Here is a 21,935-nt window from a genome sequence, read left to right as displayed (position 1 = left end):
GGAGCCCAGCCCAGCCCGGCCCGGCCCGGCCCGGCCCAGCCCTTCCCGGAGCCCAGCCCGGTCCGGCCCGCCCGGCCCGCCGCCGCCGGGACCATGATGTGGTCCAACTTCCTGATGCAAGAGGAGGACCGGCGGCGGGGCGCGCGGCGCGCGGGGCCGGGGCTGGCGCCGGAGCGCGAGGGCAAGCTGAAGCTGGCGCTGCTGCTGGCGGCCGTGGGCGCCGCGCTGGCCGTGCTGGCCGTGGGCACCGAGTTCTGGGTGGAGCTCAACACGGTCAAGGCCAACGGCAGCGCCGTGTGCGACGCCGCCTACCTGGGGCTCTGGAAGGTGTGCGTGAAGCGCCTGTGGCAGGAGGACGTGCCGGCCGGCCGCCGCACCTGCGGCCCCGCGCAGCTGCCCGGAGGTGAGGTCCGGGGGCCGGGGGGGGTTTAAGGGGGGTTGGGGGGTGCTGGGGGAGGGACCTGAGCCCCCCAGAGGGAGCTGAGCCCCGGGGAGGGAGCCTGCACGACCCGGGGCTCCCCAGTGGCCTTTGCTCCGGGCACAGACCTGTACCCCAGGCCAGCCTTTAGCCCTAGATCCACCTGTTCCCTCAGGCCAGCCTGTACCCCCAGACCAGCCCGTACCCCATAACAGTCTGTACCCCTAGACTAGCTTTGTGCCCCAGGCCAGCTTGTAGCCCTGAATCATCTTATTAGATCAGCCTGTTCCCTCAGACCAATCTGTAACCCCAGACCAACCTGTACCCCAAGACCCACCTGTTTCCTCAGGCCAGCCTGTACCCAAACCACTATGTACCTCCAGACCAGCCTGTACCCTCAGACCAGCCCATACCCCTAAACCACCATGTACCCCCAGACCAGCCTGTTCCCCATAACAGTCTGCACCCCTAGACCAGCTTTGTGCCCCAGGCCATCCTATACCCTCAGACCAGCTTGTACCCCCCCAACTAGCCTGTATCTAATCCACTATGTACCCCCAGACCAGCCTGTGCCCCAGACCAGCCTGTACCCCCAGACCAGCCTGTCCCAGACCAGCCTGTACCCCCAGACCAGCCTGTGCTCCCAGACCAGCCTATACCCCAGACCAGCCTGTGCCCCAGACCAGCCTGTACCTCCACACCAGCCTGTACCCCAGACCAGCCTGTGCCCCAGACCAGCCTGTACCCCCAGACCAGCCTGTACCCCAGACCAGCCTGTACCTCCACACCAGCCTGTACCCCCAGACAAGCCTGTACCCACGGACCAGCCTGTAGCCACAGACCAGCCTGTACCCCCGGACCAGCCTGTACCCCCAGACCAGCCTGTGCCCCAGACCAGCCTGTACCCCCAGACCAGCCTGTGCCCAGAACACCCTGTGACTCCCGCAGCCTGGGCACAGCCTGTGATCCCAGACACCGTGTCCCCGGGCCAGCCTGTCCCCCCAGAGCCGGGGAAGCCATGCCTCCGCACGTGGCCTCGGCCGACACCAGCCAGCGGCTCCTCATAGCCGGCGCCCTCGGCAGCCTGCGTTCCCCAGAACACCCACACGGGACAGCCTGTGCCCTGTGCACGTGCCCACACACTGCCTGTGCCCCTGGAGGCTGGGCGCCCGTGTCAGCTCGCTCTTCCCACCCCAGGCAGCTGCCCCACCCCGCGGGCCTGGGGGCAGACAGCCTGGACCCCACAGAATCATGCCTGCTCCCACTTAGACCAGCCTGTACCCCCAGACCAGCCTGTACCCCAGACCAGCCTGTACCCCTAGACCAGCTTGTACCCCCAGACCAGCCTGTACCCCCAGACCACCCTGTACCTACAGACCAGCCTGTACCCCTAGACCAGCTTGTACCCCCAGACCAGCCTGTACCCCAGACCAGCCTGTACCTCCAGACCACCCTGTACCCCTAGACCAGCTTGTACCCCCCAGACTAGCCTGTACCCCAGACCAGCCTATACCCCTAGACCAGCCTGTACCCCCAGACCAGCCTGTACCCCAGACCAGCCTATACCCCTAGACCAGCTTGTACCCCCAGACCACCCTGTACCCCTAGACCAGCCTGTACCCCTAGACCAGCCTGTACCCCCAGACCACCCTGTACCCCTAGACCAGCCTGTTCCCCTAGACCAGCCTGTACCCCCAGACCAGCCTGTACCCCCAGACCAGCCACTGATTCCCCCAAACGGAGCTCTCACCTCATGTCTCCCAACCCCCCAGTCACTCCACTTCCCAGGAAGTGTTACCTTCACTGTCCTGAGATGTCCCCTCCCCCACCTACTGCGCATCATGGGGTCCCCTCCCATCTCTGTGTTGATTTTTATAGCAATGCCTATCTTTTAAAATACATATACATATTTTGCCCTAACCGGTTTGGCTCATTGAATAGAGTGTCGGCCTGTGGACTGAGGGGTCCCAGGTTCGATTCTGGTCAAGGGCATGTACCTTGGTTGCAGGCACATCCCCAGTGGGGGGTTTGGTGGGGGGAGAGCAGCTGATTGATGTTTCTAATTCTCTCTATCCCTCTCCCTTACTCTCTTTAAAAAAATCAATAATATACATATATATATATTTAAAACGACATATACATATTTTATGGATTTCAGAGAGGAAGGGAGAGGGACAGAGAGAAACATCAATGATGAGAGAGAATCATTGATTGGCTGCCTCTTGCAGACTCCCTAACTGGGGATCAAGCCTGCAACCCGGGCATGTGCCCGTGACCTCCTGGTTCAACCATTGAACCATACTGGCAGGGCACATCCCTCTTTTTTCAAAACAATTTTTAAAAAATTTATTGATTTTCACCCTACCCTGTTTGGCTCAGTGGATAGAGCGTCAGCCTGCGAACTGAAGGGTCCCGGGTTCGATTCTGGTCAAGGGCACATGCCTAGGTTGCAGGCTCGATCCCCAGTAGGGGGCTTGCAGGAGGCAGCTGATCCATGATTCTCTCTCATCATGGATGTTTCTCCCCTTCTCCCTACCTCTATGACATCAATTAAAAAAATATTTTAATTTATTGATTTTTCTTTTCCAAATGGGATGTGCCATATCCTTTGGGGTCAGAGACAAGATGTCTTAGATGGTTAGGGACCAGGGTGCCAGACACCTCACACTGTCCGGGAACAAGGTACCATACGGGCTAGACGAGACAACCTAGCCTTCTTCCCCTCCCCCCCCCCCGTGCCCCCCACCCCTGCGTGGGTGTGACCCTGCCCCCCCATGGATGGCTACAATAGGTCCTAACTGAACCGTGAGGACCAACATTGCTCCCAATGGGACAGCTCACGACCCCTTCTCCCCTCAGGCCCTGGGGGGGGGTGTCCCACTTTCCCTGACTCAGTTTACCCCTCCTCGTGTTTCTCTCCTGTAGAATGGGGGTGATTGGTGGTCTCACGCCCAGGGTTGCCCTGTGGATTCATGAGTTAGTGCATGTCGAGTACCCAGCACTGTCAGCCCTTCTTCCCTCCGGACTCCCCCCACTCCCTCTCCCCTCCCGTTCTGTGCCCCAGTTTCCCCAACTGTAGGATAAGCAAGTTGGAGTAGCCGAAACCAGTTTGGCTCAATGGAAAGAGCGTTGGCCTGCAGACTGAGAGGTCCCAGGTTCCATTCCGGTCAAGGGCATGTACCTTGATTGCGGGCACAACATCCCCAGTGGGGGGTGTGCAGGAGGCAGCTGATCGATGATTCTCTCTCATCGATGTTTCTAGCTCCCTATCCCTCTCTCTTCCTCTCTGTAAAAAATCAATAAGATATATTTTAAAAAAGTGAATTCTGCAGGAAGCTCTGGCTTCCAAGCGCAGCTCGGATAGTGGGTTTGCTTGTTTGTAAAGTTTAGGGTTCTGGGCAGCGTTGGATGGCTCATGCTCGCAGGGGATGTCACAAAGTCATCATCAGCCTTTGCAAGATCCTTCTTGCGCTCTAGTTAGCGTTATTCTTATTTCATTTCTTCTTGACTCAGCCCCTAATGTGTGTGGTTTTTTAAAAACTATTGATGGATTTTGAGAGAGAGAGAGAGGTGGGGGGAGAGATTCGTTGTTCCACTTATAGATGCATTCATTGGTTGATTCGTGTGTTTTGTGCCCGGACTGAGAATCAAACCTGCAACCTTCGTGTATCTGGTTCAGTGGTCAGCAAACTCATGAGTCCACAGAGCCAAATATCAACAGGACAGCGACTGAAATTTCTTTGGAGAGCCACATTTTTTAAACTTAAGCTTCTTCTAACGCCACTTCTTCAAAATAGACTTGCCCAGGCCATGGTATTTTGTGGAAGAGCCACCCTCCAGGGGCCAAAGAGCAGCATGTGGCTTGCGAGCTGCAGTTTGCCGACCATGAATCTGGACAATGCTCTAACCAGCTGAGCTACCAGGCCAGGGTCCAAGTTTTTAAAAAATATATATATTTTATTGATTTTTTATAGAGAAGAAGAGAAAGAGGGATAGAAAGTTAGAAACATCGATGAGAGAGAATCATCGACCAGCTGCCTCCTGCACACCCCCTACTGGGGATGTGCCCGCAACCAAGGTACATGCCCTTGACCGGAATAGAACCTGGGACCTTTCAGTCTGCAGGCTGACGCTCTATCCACTGAGCCAAACCAGTTTCGGCTGGGTCCCAGTTTTTATTTTTATTTCTCAAATCTCTGTAGGTTGCTTTCTGTTAGTCTTCAGACTCCCTGTTACTGCAAACATATATGTACCTGCACATGGTTTTTTGTCTGTAGGTATTCCTGGAAGGAAAACAGATGGTTATAGGGTAGAAATGTACTTCATTTCATAAAATCTGTCAGAGTCTGTCTTCCGGAAAGACCAGCCCGGGCACCCCTGGGAGACAGCAAAGGTTGAGTGCCAGACCACTGCCAGAGCCAGTCCCACACACATAACACGTAGGCTGGCCTGGCTGGGTAGCTTCATTGGTTCGAGAATTGCCCCTATACAGCAAGGTTGTGGGTTTGATCCCCCGTCAGGACATATACAAGAATCAACCAATGAATGCATAAATAAGTGGAATAACATATCGATGTCTCTCTCTCTCTCTTCCTAAAATCAATTTTTAAAAGGCTCCATATTGGAATCCCAGCTCTGAATTAATTGTGTGGCAACAGGTGGCTTTTTCTGTGCATCATTTTTCTCCTCTGCCATATTTTTTTTTTTTAAATTTGTATATATATATATTATTGACTTTTTTACAGAGAGGAAGAGAGAGGGATAGGGAGTTAGAAACATCGATGAGAGAGAAACATCGATCAGCTGCTTCTTGCACACCCCCCACTGGGGATGTGCCCGCAACCAAGGTACATGCCCTTGCCCAGAATCGAACCTGGAACCTTTCAGTCCGCAGGCCGACGCTCTATCCACTGAGCCAAACCGGTCTCGGCTTAATATATATTTTCATTGATTTCAGAGAGCAAAAGAAAGTGAGAGAGAGAGAGAGAGAGAGAGAGAGAGAGAGAGAGAGAGAGAGAGAGACATCAGTGATGAGAATCATCGATCAGTTGCCTCGTGCATGCCCCCTACTGGGGAATGGAACCCACAATCTGGGCATGTGCCCTTGATGGGACTTGAACCCCGAACACTTCAGTCCACAGGCCGGCGCTCTCCACTGGGCCACACCGGCCAGGGTTCTTCTGCCATATTTTTATCAGGGATGCTCCTCTCATGTTCTCCGGCTACTGTGAGCTAGGCATACTATCCAGCCCCGAACGTACATGAGGGTCCCCCCTCCCCCCATCCCCCTCCCCCGCATCACCTCCCTCATTTCTCTCTCCCCCTCCTCCCACAGAAACCAACTGCACCTACTTCAAGTTCTTCACCACGGGGGAGAACGCACACATCTTCCACAGAACCACAAAGAAAGGTGAGAGGCTGTGGCCCCGCGGTGGGGGTCGGGAGTGGGGGTGGGGGTGAGCGCGTTGGAGGGGTTTCGGCAGGCTTGGGCTCAGCTCCTGGGAATGTCCGGGGAGGTCCCACTTTGGGGGCAGTGGTGGCAGGAGGGTCCTGGGTCTGCAGGGCCCTGTGCCCGACACTCCTACCCGGCTCTGCCTTTGCCAGGTGCTGTGCAACTCTGGGCAAGTCACAGCCCCTCTCTGTACTTTATTTTTATTTTTTACTTTATTTTTTAAAAATATATTTTATTGATTTTTTACAGAGAGGAAGGGAGAGGGATAGAGAGTTAGAAATATCGATGAGAGAGAATCATTGACCAGCTGCCTCCTGCACACCCCCTTCTGGGGATGTGCCCGCAACCAAGGTACATGCCCTTGACTGGAATCAAACCCGGGACCCTTCTGTCTGCAGGCTGATGCTCTATCCACTGTCCCAAACCAGTTTCGGCTGGTACTTTATTTTTAACTCCCAACATATTTTTATTGATGTCAGAGAGGAAGGGAGAGGGAGAGAGAGAGAGAGAGAGAGAGAGAGAGAGAGAGAGAGAGAGAGAGAGAGAGAAACATTCTGTATAATAAAAGGGTAACATGCAAATAGACCAAAGGGCAGAACAACCGAACAACCAATCAAAGTGTACTATGCTAATGATATGCTAAGGCTGCTCCACCGCTCACTGTGACGTGCCCTGACCACCAGGGGGCAGATAGTCCACTGGTCAACCTGTCACTATGACGTGCACTGTCCACCAGGGGGTAGATGCTCCTACCGGTAGGTCAGCTTGCTGCTGGGGTCTGGCCAATCAAGACTGAGCGAGATGGACCAGACACCACATGGAGCCTTGGTTCCTCCCTGGCCCAATCATGGATGTGCGTGAGGGGTGCACCTGGCAGATGCAACCAAAGGACATGCCCTTTACTGGAATCGAACCTGGCACCTTTCAATCCACAGGCAGACGCTCTATCCACTGAGCCACACCGGTTAGGGCTTCTACGAGCACATTCTCCTCCCCTCCCGAATCTCCCATTTCCCTGGCTCTGGCTCCCTGAGGGGGAGCTCACCCACTCTCTGCAACCCGTGTTCTTCCTCCCCTCCCCCCACACCCGCGCAGAGATGAATCTGGCCGCCGCGGTGATAGCGGTTCTCGGCTTGACGGTCATGGCGCTGGGGTGCCTCTGCATCATCATGGTGCTCAGCAAAGGCGCAGAGTTCCTGGTCCGCGTGGGCGCTATCTGCTTTGGCCTCTCAGGTGAGGGCCTGGCCCGAGCCTGCAGACTGAGGACACTGCATGCTGGGAGGTGGGGGCATCCCCAAGCACTGTTGCCTGCTGGGACGTGGGAATCTCTAAGCCCCATTGCATGCTGGGAGGTATGGTCTACAAGAACTCTGCATGCTGGCAGGTAAGATCTCCAAGCACTGTTGCACGATGGCAAGTGGGATCTCTAAGGACAGTTGCATGCTGGGTTGCATAATGGGAGGTAAGATCTCTGAGAACTGTTGAAGACTGGGAGGCAGGGTCCCCAAGCACTGTTGCATTTTGGGAAGTTGAGAGGTCTCCAAGCACTGTTGCATGCTGGGAGGTTGAGAGGTCTCCAAGCACTGTTGCATGCTGGGAGGTTGAGAGGTCTCCAAGCACTGTTGCCTGAGGGGAGGCACAAGGGCTGGTAGTAGGCTCAGCTACGAGAGCTCTAAGCCCCGTTGTTGGCTCAGAATTGGAGAGTCTCCCAGCACTCTGGTGTGTGAGGCTGTGAAGAGGGCTGACTATAGGGTGAGTGAAGATGAGTTGACTTTGTGGGGTGATACAGATCTTGTGACATGGAAGTCCACACCTGAAACCTACATGATCCTATTAAACAAGGACACCCCGATCTTACCTAATAATAGACAAACATGTAAAATTTAGGAGAGGGAGGTAAAAAACAAAACAAAACAAAACAAAAACATGTAAATTGACCATACCTCCACTATGTCCACAGCCAATCAGAGTGAGTATGCAAATTAACCCAACAAAGATGGCAGGTTAATTTGCATATGTGGGTGTGGAGCAGTCTGGAGGGGTGGGACACCTGCTATGAAGGAGGGGAGGGGGCCAGCTGAGAGAGCTATAGGAGTGGTGCTCTGGCCAGAAGCAAGGACTTGCCGGCTCCCGAGTGGGCTGGGAGTGAAGCTGGGGGAAGGAAGGCCTATTCTTGCACGAATATCATACAACAGGCCTCTAGTAAATTTAATAATTAAAAAAAAAAGATTTGGACCTTGGGTGGCTTGACAGCAGAAATGCATTTTCTCTCAGCCCTGGAGGCTGGAAGTCCAGGTTCCCAGGGTCAGCAGGGCTGGGCCTCCTGAGGCCCCTCTCCTCAGCCTGCACACGGCCCTTTTCTCCTCGTGTCCTCACGAGGTTGTCCCTGTGCCTGTCTGTGCCCTCATCTCTCCTTGTAGAGGCAGCAGCCGCCCTGGATTGGAGCCCACTCTAATGACCTCATTTTAACTTATATCTTTTTTAAAAATATATATTTTATTGATTTTTTACAGAGAGGAAAGGAGAAGGATAAAGAGTGAGAATCATCGATGAGAGAGAATCATCGATGAGAGAGAATCATCGATCAGCTGCCTCTTGCACACCCCCCCCCCACTGGGGATGTGCCTGCAACCCAGGTATATGCCCTTGACTAGAATCGAACCTGGGACCTTTTAGTCCCCAGGCTGGCACTCTATCCACTGAGCCACACCGGTTTCAGCTTAACTTATATCTTTAAAGGCCCCTGCTGGGAGATGGGAGCCCACAACTAGAGGATGTGGCTCAGCCCACCACTGTACACTTACCTCGTTCTTGTTCATTTCTCCTTCCAGGGGGAAGCCTCTGTTAGTCTCCTGTCTATCCTATCTAATAAAAGAGTAATATGCAGATTGACCATCACTCCAACACACAAAATGGCTGCTCCCATGTAGTCAAAGATGGTCGCCCCCATTGGACACAAGATGGCCACCATAAAATGGCCAGCAGGGGAGGGCAGTTAGGGCTGACCAGGTCGACAGAGGAGGAAAGTTGGGGGCGACTGGGCCTGTAGGGAAAGGCAGTTGGGGGGGACCCAGGCCTGCAGGGGAGGGCAGTTAGGGGTGACCAGGCCTGCAGGGGAAGGCAGTTAGGGGTGACCAGGCCTGCAGGGGAGCACAGTTAGGGGCAATCAGGCTGGCAGGGGAGCAATTATGCATCAATCAGGCTGGCAGACAGAAGTGGTTAGGGGCAATCAGGAAGGCAGGCAGGTGAGCAGTTGGGAGCCAGCAGTCCTGGATTGTGAGAGGGGTCTCAGATTGGACTCCCGTGCATGAATTTCGTGCACTGGGCCTCTAGTATTTCATAATGAGAGCTCCGTTAGGATCTGTCGAATGAAGGAAAGGTGCAGGAACTAGCAAAGGTGTGGAGGGGACTGGCAGTGTCTCCTCTTCGTCCAGATGCTTTTCCACCTTCAAGGCCCTCATGCTGAACTGCCCAGAGGCTCAGGGGGTCACTGAACCATGGTGCACAGACTCAAGCCTGCATGCTCCAGGCCCCTGATTCAAAGCCATGGAGAACCCTGGCAGGTGTGGTTCAGTGGATAGACTGTCGGCCTTTGGACTGAAGGGTCCCAGGTTCAATTCCGATCAAGGGCACATGCCCAGGTTGTGGGCTTGATCCCCAGTGGAAGGAGAGGGGGGAGAGGGACATGCAGGAGGCAGCCGATTAATGATTCTCTGGAATCATTGATGTTTCTCTCCCTTTCTCTCTCCCCCATCCTTCCTCTTTGAAATCAATAAAAATATATTTAAAAACAAAACGAAAATATGGGGGAAACTGGGAGAAGCAGAGGACCAAGAGGAAGGAGGATCAGGGACTGAGGTTGGGGCCAGGCTCCAGGATCTGAGAGGGGAGGCATCTGGGATCCATGACCATAGATGACCAACCGATGGTCCTAAGTGGCCCTAGCCGGTGTAGCCCAGTGGATAGAATGTCGGCCTGCAGACTGAAGGATCCTTGATTCTGGTCAAGGGCACATGCCCGTGTTGTGGGCTCCATCCCCAGTGGGGGGCATGCAGGAGGCAGCCGATCAATGATTCTCTCATATCATGGACGTTTCTCTCTCTCTCTCCCTCTCCCTTTCTGACATCAATAGAAATATATATTTTTAAAAATGGCCCTAAGTGATCTGACCCCTTCCCACCTCTGCATGCCCATCGCCCACCACTCTCCTCCTCCCCACTCTCTTTGTTGTGGTCGCACTGACCTCCTCTCTTTTCCTCAGACTCCCTCTACCCCATCCTACCCTAGGCCCTCGCCCCGGCCGCTCCTCCTGCTCAGAAAAGCCCTGGCTTCATTTCACGCGTGGCTGGCCGCCTTCCTGTCATCCCTCATTCGCGTCTCAGCCGAGATGGATGCCTTTTTCTGACCGACACTATTTAAAGTCTTTGCTCCTCCCCCTGGCTGTCACTCCCCTTCCCATCACCCTGCTTTCAGCATGCCTTCCCAGCATGCCTCACTCTCTGAAATTATCTTGACTCCATGTGTGTTTACTCTGGAGGCTGCGGTGTGGCAGCTGGCAGGCCGGGGACGGCCTGTGATTTTCCTTTGATTGGTGGGAAGTGCGCAAAGATTTCTCGCAGCCGCAGCCGGTAGCTCAGGGTTGGGTGAATTCCCATCAGAGCCATCATCATCATTTAGAAATTATCTCTCACCCTGGCTGGTGTTTCTCTCTTTCCGCGTCCAGCAGGGAAAAAAGTAGAGGAGCTGGGGATTGAGAAATAAAAGAAAGGAAGAGACCAGACAGGAAGATAGAAGGAAAAAGCTGGGAGCCGGGTGGGACCGCCATCCTCTCGATGGAGGGACAGGGACCCAGAGCTAAGGCACTGTGTTTATTTATATTCCCCAAGTACCAGGAAGTCCCACCGAAAAGTTAGGATCAAAGGAGATTATTTGCATTCTTCAGTAAGCCTGAGCATTCCTGGTGCCTGACTAGATTTGCATATCAAAGTCACACTCCCCCCAACACCTGGGCTGCAATGAAGGCCAAGCTGATAACACTCTTGCCCTTTTGGCAAAGTGTGTTCCCAGGGTGTGGCTCTGCCTTGGTTTCAAGAAATGCCCACTGCCTTCCCAGGGGGCCCTCTACAGTGTTGACCTGGGCACTGGGAGGTTGGTGTTTTGATCCCTGGCCAGGGCACATGCCTGGGGTGCAGGCTGGATTCCCAGTCAGGAGCACACAGGAGGCGGCTGATAGGTGAGGGGCTGCAGGGGGCAGAAGCTGGGTTTCCGTCGCCCTGTCACTGTTCCCACCACACCTGCCTGCTGCATTGTCTATGCACGTGCTCACTGGCTCCCGCAAGCATTGTTCACTATACCTGTCTCCTAGACTCTAAGCCCCAGGAGGTCAGGGTCTTTGTCATGTTCCTTTTCTCACCTTTTCTTTCTTTTTTAAAAATATATTTTATTGATTTTTTAGAGAGAGGGATAGAGAGCTAGAAACATCGATGAGAGAGAAACATCGACCAGCTGCCTCTTGCACACCCACCGGGGATGTGCCCGCAACCAATGTACATGCCCCTGACCGGAATCGAACCCAGGACCTTTCAGTCCGCAGACCAACGCTCTACCACTGAGCCAAACCGGTTTCGGCTCCACCTTTTCTTTTTAAGATAAAATTGCCTTGCACCTTGACTGCCTTTCTTTTCATTTTGTGATCCACTGTCACTATTTTTTTTTTTTTTTATCCTCACCAGAGGATATTTTCCCACTGGTTTTAAGAGAGAGTCGAAATGAGAGGGAAAAATAGAGAGAAACATGGATGGGGGACAAACACATTGATGGGTTGCTTCTTGCAGAAGCCCCAACCAGGGCTCAGGCTGGGGAGGAGCTTGCAACCAAGGCATGTGCCCTTGACCGGAATCGAACCTGGGACCCTTCAGTCAGAAAGCCGTCGCTCTATCCACTGAGTCAAACCGGCCAGGGTGACCATCACTGCTTTTTTCAACTTTACTGAGAAAAAGAGAGAGAGAGGGGAAAAAAAGAGAGAGAGACAGAGGGAGAAAGGAAGGGAGAGGGAGGGAAGGAGGGAGAAGATTGAAATTTCTTTAAAAAAAAATATTCCTTTGTTGATTTCACAGAGGAAGGAAGAGGGAGAAAGAGTAGAAACATCAATGATGAGAGAGAATCATCAATGGGCTGCCTCCAGCACACCACCTACTGGGGATCAAGCCCACAACCAAGGCACGTGCCCTTGACCGGAATCGAACCTGGGACCCCCCAGTCTGCAGGTCGACGCTCTATGTACCGAGCCACACAGTCTCGGCGGGTTTCTCGTTGGAGGAGCCTGGGACGGGGTGCATGGAGGAGACACGGAGACCGAAGCTGGGGTCCCCCGGCGCCTGAGCACCCTGTCTCTCCTCTCCCCGCAGGCCTGCTGCTCCTGGTCAGCCTGGAGGTGTTCCGGCATTCCGTGCGGGCCCTGGTCCAGAGGGTCAGCCCCGAGCCACCGCCTGCCCCGGCCCTCACCTACGAGTACTCCTGGTCCCTGGGCTGCTGCGTGGGGGCCAGCCTGATCCTGCTGCTCGGCGGCGGCTGCTTCCTGCTGCTCACTCTGCCGCCCTGGCCCTGGGGCTCCCTCTGCCCCAAGCCGGGGCCCCGGGCCCCCTAGGGGCACCCCCGCGCCTTCTCACAGCTCCTTGCAAACCCTCCGTGACCCTCTGTCCCCTCAGAATCTTGTTATTGTGAATCCTCACCCGGGGACCTTTCTCCACGGACCCCTAGAGAGAGAGGGGAAGGGGGAGGGAGAGGCAGAGCGAAACATCGATGTGAGAGAGAGGGACGCACGTTGATGGGTTGCCTCCTGCATGTACCCCGACCAGGGCCCCAGGGCCCCAGGGCCGGGGAGGAGCCTGCAACTGAGGGACATGCCCTGTGTCCCTGACTGAATCGAACCCTGGACCCTTCGGTCCTCGAGCTGATGCTCTACCCGCTGAGCCGCCCCGGCCAGGGCCCCTCAGCATCTTGTGTTCACCCCCCACGTCCTGGAGAAGCCGTTCTCCCAGCTCCCGGGGTCCAGGCTGCCTGCACAGGCCCGCCCCGTGCCCTCCTCGCCTTTGCCTCTGTACATACACGTTCCTCCGGGGCTGCGCCTGGGCCGCTTGGGGGTGGGGAGGGGAGGGAGAGGCTTTTTGCAAACGAGGGTCCCCAGGGGAGGTTGGTGGGGACCTGATGGGGTCACTAGGGATGGGGGTGGGGGGGAGAGGAGGTCAGGGGGTGCGGGGAGGGACCGGGACCCATTCATGTCTGGCATCTGGAGGCAGCCACGTGCGGGGGGAGCCTTCTTCTGACGAATCCAAAATCTGGAGACATGGGGCAGGGGTGGGGTCTGATTTGGGATTAAAGGTTTGGGAATGGAACCGCTTTGAGTGGGAGTCCGTTTGTGGTGGGGTCTGGGGCATCTGGGGTCGGAGAGAAGGGGTGCTTCTGCCCCCCCCAGAAACACGCTACGAGCTGCTGGTCAGTCCTGAAGCCACGTGTCCGTGGACCCAGCGAGACCGACGGGAAATTCTACACTGAGGACACCGACGTTGCTGTGGGCTGGATGTGTCCTTTCCAAGTGTGGGGTCCTCACCCCCTGCACCTCAGAATGGGATCTTGTTTGCTTTTTAAATATTTATTGATTTCAGAGAGGAAGGGAGAGGGAGAGAGAGATAGAGACATCCATGGTGAGAGAGAATCATGGACCGGCTGCCTCCTGCACGCCCCCCACTGGGAATGGAGCCTAAAACCCAGGCCTGTGCCCTGACCAGGAATTGAACCGTGACCGCCTGGTTCATAGGTCGACGCTCAATCACTTAGCCATGCCAGATGGGCTGTTTATTTTTAAATTTTTTATTTGTTGACTTTAGAGAGGGAGAGAAAGGGAGAGAAAGAGAGAGATTTGTTCCACTTATTTATGCATTCATTGGTTGATTTAAAAATATTTTAAAAAATTGATTTCAGAGAGAAAGGGAAAGGGAGAAAGAGATTAAAACATCCATGATCAAAGAGAATCCTTGATCAGCTGCTTTCTTCATGCCCCTCCTGGGGATTGAGCCCACAACTCTTGTGTCCTTGTGTCCAAGTCATGTGTCCTTGACTGGACTCGAACCTGGGACCCTTCAGTCTGCAGGCTGATGCTCTACCCACTGAGCCACAACAGCCAGGGTGTTGGTTGATTCTTGTGTGTGCCCTGACCAGGGATGGAACCTTCAACCTTTGTGTATCTGGACGATGCTCTAACCCAGTGGTCGGCAAACTCATTAGCCCACAGAGCCAAATATCAGCAGGACAACGATGGAAATTTCTTTTGAGAAACACATTTTTTAAGCTTAAACTTCTTTTTTTTAAAATATATTTTATTGATTTTTTCAGAGAGGAGGAGAGAGGGATAGAGAGCTAGAAATGTCGATGAAAGAGAAACATCGACCAGCTGCCTCCTGCACCCCCCCCACCGGGGATGTGCCCGCAACCAAGGTACATGCCCTTGACCAGAATCGAACCTGGGACCCTTCAGTCCGCAGACCAAGGCTCTATCCACTGAGCCAAACCGGTTTCGGCTTAAACTTCTTCTCATGCCACTTCTTCAAAATAGACTCGCCCAGGCTGTGGTCTTTTGTGGAAGAGCCGCCCTCAGGGGCCAAAGAGCTGCACGTGGCTCGGGAGCCGCAGTTTGCTGACCACGGAGTCTAGCGTCTCTAGAGGAACACAGACGGCACTTCCCGGAAATGGGATGCTGCCATCACAAGTAGCTAAGCCTCGTGGACACGCCCTGGGTGATGTTGCTCAGTGGTCAGAGCACCGGCCCACAACCAAATATCCTATCCTATTACATAGGATATTACGTAGATATGATCACATTTTATATTACAGGTATTATCACACCCCCTACTGGGGATGTGCCCGCAACCAAGGTACATGCCCTTGACCGGAATCGAACCTGGGATCCCAACCCAAGGGTCATGGGTCCGATTCCTGGTCAAGGGCACATACCTGGGTTGCAGGTTCAATCCCCACCCTGGTTGGGGGGCACGTGCAGGAGGCAATCAATGGATGTGTCTCTCTCACATCGGTGCTTCTCTCTCTGTCTCTCTCTGTCTCTGTCTCTCTCTCTCCACCCCCCTCCCTTGCTTCCATTCTCTCTACAAATCAATGGAAAGAATATCCTCAGGTGAGGATGAAAATAAAAACTCGGACACAGCCCTGACCAGTTTGGCTCAGTGGATAAGGCGTCGGCCTGCAGACTGAAGGGTTCTGGGTTCGATTCTTGTCAAGGCCATGTATATTGGTTGTGGGCACATCCCCAGTGGGGTTGTGCAGGAGGCAGCTGATCGGTGTTTCTCTCATCGACGTTTCTAGCTCTCTATCCCTCTCCCTTCCTCTCTGTAAAAAAAATCAATAAAAAATATTTTAAAAAATAAATAAAAGTAAAGACGCGGACACGGCTTTGGGTTGGGGAGGAGGCGGGGCAGCCGGAGCTGTGAGGCGCAGGATAGGAAAAGCCCGGAGTGCCTTGCGGAGACTGTCGGTGGGAAAACGGGTGAGGAAGCCAGCGCTGGGGCTGGGAGGACTCGGAGGCGAGCAGGGAGGGCTGAGGGAGCGTCTGTCGCCTCTGGGAACACGCCGGGTGTGAACAGAATGTGACAGAGGCAGGAATAACACCACCGGCACCGGCAGTCCCCGCGAGTGAAGAGCCGGGCCAGGTGTTGGAGTCCCCCCCCTCCACCCCCAATCCCCGAATATGGTCACGTTCTAGCCTGGCCGGGTGGCGCAGGTGGTTAGCGCATCATCCTGATACACGAAGGTTGAGGGTTCCACCCCTGGTCAGGGCGGGCACACACAAGAATCAACCAAGGGCCTGGCTGGTGTGGCTCAGTGGGTAGAGCGTCCGCCTGCGGACTGAAGGGACCCGGGTTCGATTCCGGTCAAGGGCACACGCCTGAGTTGTGGGCTTGGTCCCCAGGAGGGGGAGTGCAGGAGGCAGCCGGTCCATGATTCTCTCTCATCATGGATGTTTCTGTCTCTCTCTCTCCCTCCCTTTCTCTCTGAAATCAATAATAAAAAATAAGAAAAAGTGTTTTAAAACATCATTGATGCCTCTCTCTCTCTCTCTCTCTCTCTCTCTCTCCCTTCCTCTCTGAAATCAATAAAAAAGTATTCAAAAAATAGATTTTATTTATTTTTTACGGAGAGGAAGGGAGAGGGCTAGAGAGTTAGAAACATTGATAAAAGAGAAACATTGATCAGCTGCCTCCTGCACCCTTTCTACTGGGGATGTGCCCACAACCAAGGTACACGCCCTTGACCGGAATCGAACCTGGGACCCTTGAGTCCGCAGGTCGACGCTCTAGTCACTGAGCCAAACCGGTTAGGGCAACAAAAAGTAATTTTAAAGAAGGATTGTGTCCCAATAGATTAATAAAAACATTAAGTATTGTGGGGAAGGAAAAACAATATTGTGGCTAACGTCCAGGAAGACATTCAGGGACAGGTTGGAGAGAGAGAAGAGAAGGGACTCTGGAAGAGAGAGAGAGAGAGAGAGAGAGAGAGAGAGAGAGAGAGAGAGAGAGAGAGAGAGAGAGAGAGAGAGAGAGAGAGAGAGAAATGAGGTTGAATGATCAGCTGTTACAGCCTTTCAACGAGCGCCACCTGGAGGCGGCAGGTGAGCCCTGCAGGCAGAAGCGGGAACTGCACCTACAGATGCCCATGGAAGCATTGGTCCTGGGTGACCAAGGGGAGGACCTGCGTTTTCAGGCGGGAGAACTGCTGCAGGGGCGAAAACTGCAGCCTTTGGAGAGAGAAGGGCAGGAGGCAGAGCGGAGATAAAGACAAAGCTGACCCAGCCGTCGCTGCCAGCCAACATCAGTTCAGTGACTGGCCTGTGACTAAAGAAAATCAACAGTGCTGGTAAGTCCTGATACCTAGGAGGACTCAGGACTTGCCTTCGGTGTCCCCCAGGGGCTCAGGTAAAGAATGAAACCTGTGGGGCGGGTCTGATGGGGTGGGGCAGTGGTCGGCAAACTCATTCGTCAACAGAGCTAAATATCAGCAAGACAACGATTGACATTTCTTTGGAGAGCCAAATTTTTTAAACTTAAACTATATAGGTAGGTACATTGTTTTTTTGTTTGTTTGTTTGTTTTGTTTTGTTTTGTTTTAATATATTTATTGATTTTTTACAGAGAAGAAGAGAGAGGAATAGAGAGCTAGAAATATTGATCAGCTGCCTCCTGCACACCCTCCACTGGGGAGGTGCCCACAACCAAGGTACATGCCCTTGACCGGAATCGAACCTGGGACCCTTCAGTCCGCAGGCCGACGCTCTATCCACTGAGCCTAACCGGTTTCAGCTACATTTTATTTTTTTAAAACTGCATGAAATATGTTGGAAATTCCTATATGAAAATGGGGGTGTATGTGTTTCTCCCCCCCTCCCCCCCAAAAAAGGTTATTAGTTTGAGGGATATGATTTCTTTATAATAATTGATAATAGTTGCAATTTAGGGGCAACCAGAATTCACACACACACACACACACACACACACACACACACATATATATGTAAATCTGAATATGATATCTACTCTAAAATTGGAGTAATTTTTCTTCATTCAAAACTGACAGAAGCCAATGAATGGCGAGCTCACATTATAGCTGTTCTGAATATTATAGTAATAAATAAAAGCATTAATAATAATAATAAAAAGAGAATTGTACATTTACTAGAGGCCTGGTGTAAAAATTCATGCACCAGTGGGGTCCCTCATCCTGCCCTGCAGGATCAGACTGAAACCAGCTCTCCAATATCTCCCATGGGATCCTGGATTGTGAGAGGGCGCAGGCCAGGCTGAGGAATCCCACTGGTGCACAACTGGGGCCAGGGAGAGACAGAGAAGGGCTCCAGGGCGTGTCCAGACTAGCTTGCTCAGTCCTGATTGGCCAGACCCCAACAACAAGCTAACCTACTGGTTGGACCATTTGCTCCCTGGTGGTCAGTGCATATCATCATGAGCAGTTGAGTGGCCTTAGCATATCATTAGCATAGTACACTTTGATTGGTTGAATGGACAACTGGACACTTAGCATAGTAGGCTTTTTTTTAAATTTTTTTAAGGGGTAATAAATAAATAGCTATTTATTCCACTATTCAAGTAATGGGAAAATTAGCAAGTCTGCGATCACTTTTCTAACTTTTCTTTAAAAAAAATATTTTATTGATTTCAGAGAGGAAGGGAGAGGGAGAGAGAGAAACATCAATGATGAGAGAGAGTTATTAATTGGCTGCCTCCTGCACACTCCCTACTGGGGATCAACCCAGGCCTGTGCCCTTGGCCGGAACCGAACCTGGGACCCTTCAGTCCGCAGGCCAACGCTCTATCCACTGAGCCACACCATAAATAACTTCTATTAGAGTCATCTATTTCATTTTTTGAATATATACTTTTATTCATTACAAGTGGAAAGGAGAGGGAGAGATAGAAACATCCACCAGGAGAGAGAATCATGGACGGCTGCCTCCTGCACGCCCCTCACTGGGGATCGAGCCCACAACCCGGGCCTTTGCCCTGATCGGGAATCGAATGGTGACCTCCTGGTTCGTAGGTCGACACTCCACCACGGAGCCACACTGGCCAGGCTGGGATCATCAATTTTAGTAATCAGAAACGTGTCAAACCAGTGTGATAAGAACCAAAATTCCACCCTGGCTGGTTTTGCTCAGCGGGTAGAGCATCAGCCTTCAGACTGAAGGGTCCCAGGTTCGATTCCAGTCAAGGGCACATGCCGGAGTTGTGGGCTTGGTCCCAAGATGGGGGCATGCAGGAGGCAGCTGATCCATGATTCTCTCTCATCATGGATGTTTCTATCTCTCTCTCCCTCTTCCTTCCTCTCTAAAATAAATAAAAACATTTAAAAAAAGAAAGAAAAGAAACAAGGGCATGCAAGGAGGCAGCTGATCAGTGATTTTTATCATGAATGTTTCAATCTCCCTCTCCCTCTCCCTTCCTCTTTGAAATCAATAAAAATGTATTTTAAAAATAAAAAATAAAAAAAGAAACAAAATCCCTTCTCAGACTAGCTGGTGCCAGGAATGATGGCTCAAGAAAGCTGCAAGGAGGGAAGAGAGGCTGGGTTTTGGAAGCAATTAGAAGCAAGAAGAGAAAATTAAAAGAAGAAGAAGAAGAAGAAGAAGAAGAAGAAGAAGAAGCAGCTGTCAGCGCTGTCCCTGGTCCCGCTTCCCGGATGCTGCCTGAGTCATCTCCGCGCCTCTCAGGAGGGACCGCTTCCTCCACACGCTGAGCCAGATGGTCCCAGGAGCTCCCACGCGCCCGCCGGAGAGAACACTTCCGTGGCAGGAGGAGCAGAGAGCTACTCCACCCCCGCGTCGCTGCTCCCTCCCCGCGGTGACCTTGCCCACCGGGGCTGGTGAGGGGAGGATGCTCCCCCCAGAGGTGGTGCCATTCCTGGGAGCTACTGGGTGAAGTGGGTGCCAGCACCCCGGGTCCCTGGGCACCATGTGCACCGGGACCTCACGCTCAGAGAGGGACCCTGTATTTGAGGCTTCGCCCTCCAAGGTCACTCTTTTGAAGTTATTAAAAAATATATATATATATATATATAATATATATTTTATATATTTTTAATAACTTCAATATATATATTATTGATTTTTTTACAGAGAGGAAGGGAGAGGGATAGAGAGCCAGAAACATCGATGAGAGGAAAACATCCATCAGCTGCCTCCTGCACACCTCCACCGGGGATGTGCCCGCAACCAAGGTCCATGCCCTTGACCGGAATCGAACCTGGGACTTTTCAGTCCGCAGGCCGACGCTCTATCCACTGAGCCACACTGGTTAGGGCTCTTTTGGAGTTCTTCATCAGTTATCTTTGCACCTGTGTCTTATTTATTTGAAGATTTTTTTTTTAAAAAAATTGATTTTTAGACAGAGAGAGGAAAGGAGAGGGAGAGGGAGAAAAACATCGACGTGAGAGCCAAACCCTGATCGGATGCCGCCTGCACGCCCTGTGAAGCATAGTAACTTCCATCTTGGGTAAAAACTGCTGTTTAAAAATTTTAACCCTGCTATTCTGGCTTCTGTAAACGTTTGCTTGCTTAAATAATAGGGGAAAATGAGACCACTCCCATTCCAGAGAGGCCATAAACGATGCCCCAGACAGAGCTGGCAGGGCTGGAACTAGACACAGGACTTTTTCTCAGATGGTCCAGAAGTCTTGTTCCAAATTTGGAAAACAGAGCTGAACAACATATAAATAAGGGAGACTGCCACCATATTGGGCTGCAGAATTTGAGAAGCAAGATTTCCACTGGGCCCAATATCGTACTAGCGAAATGGACAGGACTCCACATAAATTTGGCTTTTTGATCAAGGTGTCTTCTGATTTACAATAGAACACCCTGACTGGGGATTGAGCCCACAGCCAGGATATGCGCCCTGACCAGGAATCAACATGGCAACCTTTGGGTGCACCGGACGACCCACTGAGCCACGCAGGCCAGGCCCATTGGTTGATTCTTGTATGTGCCCTGATCAGGGATAGAACCCCCAGCACTGGTGTGTCAGGATGGCGTCCTACTTCAGTGGGCGGCAAACCACGGCTCTCGAGCCACACGCGGCTCTTTGGCCCCTGGAGTGTGGCTCTTCCTCAAAACACCACGGCCTGGGCGAGTCTGTGTTGAAGAAGTGGCGTTAGGAGAAATTCACGTTTAAAAACTTTGGCTCTCCGGAGAATTTCAACCGTTGTGCTGTGGATATTTGGCTCTGTGGACTCATGAGTTTACCGACAATTGTGATAACCAATTGAGGCACCTGGCGGCTGGGGCTAATTCAGTTCTTATCCTGGCAATTCGTGCAGACTGCAACAAAGCACTGTTCCGGGGCAGGGGCTGGCCAATCCGGCCCAACGCTTGTGTCTGTAAATAAAGTTTTATGAGAACGCAGCCAGCCCAACGCTTGTGTCTGTAAATAAAGTTTTGTGGGAACGCAGCCACAGCTACTTGTTCACCCATCAGCTGCAGCTGTGTTCACGCTGTAGCCGCAGCAGCGAGAGAATCTGAGGCCCCCAGAGGCGGGAAGGCGGTCCTCTCTGCTCCTCTGCAGGAAAAGTTCGTCCGGCTCTGCTTTGGGGGGGGGGGTGGAAAGGGGGGAAGGAAGATTCTGTGTTTAAACCTTCGGTGAGTTGGCTTTGTAGCATCTTCAAAGATAGCAGCTATTGTCTTTTCCTCAATGGATCCAGGAAGTAAAAAGTCACGTCAGGACCAGCTGCAGGCAGGGTCGGAGGCACAGCTGGGTTGCATAACAATAACAACGCCAATAATTGGAGACAAGAGACTGAAAACACTGAATGGTGTTTGAGTGCAGGAGGCAGGGGTCTGAGGCTGTCTCTAGCTTGTTTTTCCCCCCTTAATTTGGTTACATGACTCAGTTCTTTTTGGGATATGCGTGTGTTATTATTTTACTAGAGGCCCAGTGCACAAATTCGTGCACCAGTGGGGTCCTTCAGCCTGGCCTGTGGGATTGGGCCGAAACCGGCTCTCCCACATCCCCCCTAGGGGTTCCGGATTGGGAGAGGGCACAGGCCAGGCTGAGGGACCCCATCAGTGCATGATCAGGGCTAGTGAGGGATGCAGGAGTTTGGCTGGGGAGGGACCAAGGGAGGGCTCCAGGCCATGTCTGGCCCATCTGGCTCAGGCCTGATCAGGGGGGACCCCCCCGCAGCAAGTTAACCTACTGGTCAGAGCGTCTGCCCCCTGGTGGCCAGTGCACATCAATAGCGATTGAGCAGACAGCATATTCCACTTTGTTGCTACTGTTATGAATCGTAATGTGAATATCTGTGTTTTCCGATGGTCTTAGGCGACCCCTGTGAAAGGGTCGTTCGACCCCCAAAGGGGCCGCGACCCACAGGTTGAGAACCGCTGCTGTAGAGCCTGAGACCATCGGAAAACACAGACATTTCCATCACGATTCATTAGCAGTAGCAACATGACAGTTATGAAGTGGCAACGAAAATAATTTTATGGTTGGG

At 52.7% G+C, this 21,935-nt stretch overlaps 1 protein-coding gene across 2 annotated transcripts; it reads left to right on the top strand.

Moving 5' to 3' along the window:
- CACNG6 (calcium voltage-gated channel auxiliary subunit gamma 6) lies at positions 1–14,022 on the top strand. 2 transcript variants are annotated; one of them, XR_006741769.1, is made up of 5 exons: positions 1–403; positions 5,754–5,828; positions 6,966–7,103; positions 12,278–12,871; positions 14,013–14,022. XR_006741769.1 is itself a non-coding variant. In XM_036439474.2 (4 exons), the coding sequence occupies exons 1-4, from the start codon at positions 94–96 to the stop codon at positions 12,514–12,516; spliced, it is 762 nt and encodes a 253-aa protein (XP_036295367.1). In that variant the 5' UTR covers positions 1–93; the 3' UTR covers positions 12,517–13,097. The 2 variants fall into 2 exon arrangements, 1 of the variants encoding a protein (XP_036295367.1); XM_036439474.2 differs by lacking the exon at positions 14,013–14,022 and having other exon boundaries at positions 12,278–13,097.
- The last annotated feature ends 7,913 nt before the right edge of the window (positions 14,023–21,935 follow it).

The sequence above is a fragment of the Pipistrellus kuhlii genome, unplaced genomic scaffold (assembly GCF_014108245.1).
Source record: "Pipistrellus kuhlii isolate mPipKuh1 unplaced genomic scaffold, mPipKuh1.p scaffold_m20_p_156, whole genome shotgun sequence".
Taxonomy (NCBI): Eukaryota; Metazoa; Chordata; class Mammalia; order Chiroptera; family Vespertilionidae; genus Pipistrellus; species Pipistrellus kuhlii.
This window is presented reverse-complemented; position numbering and strand designations above follow the sequence as displayed.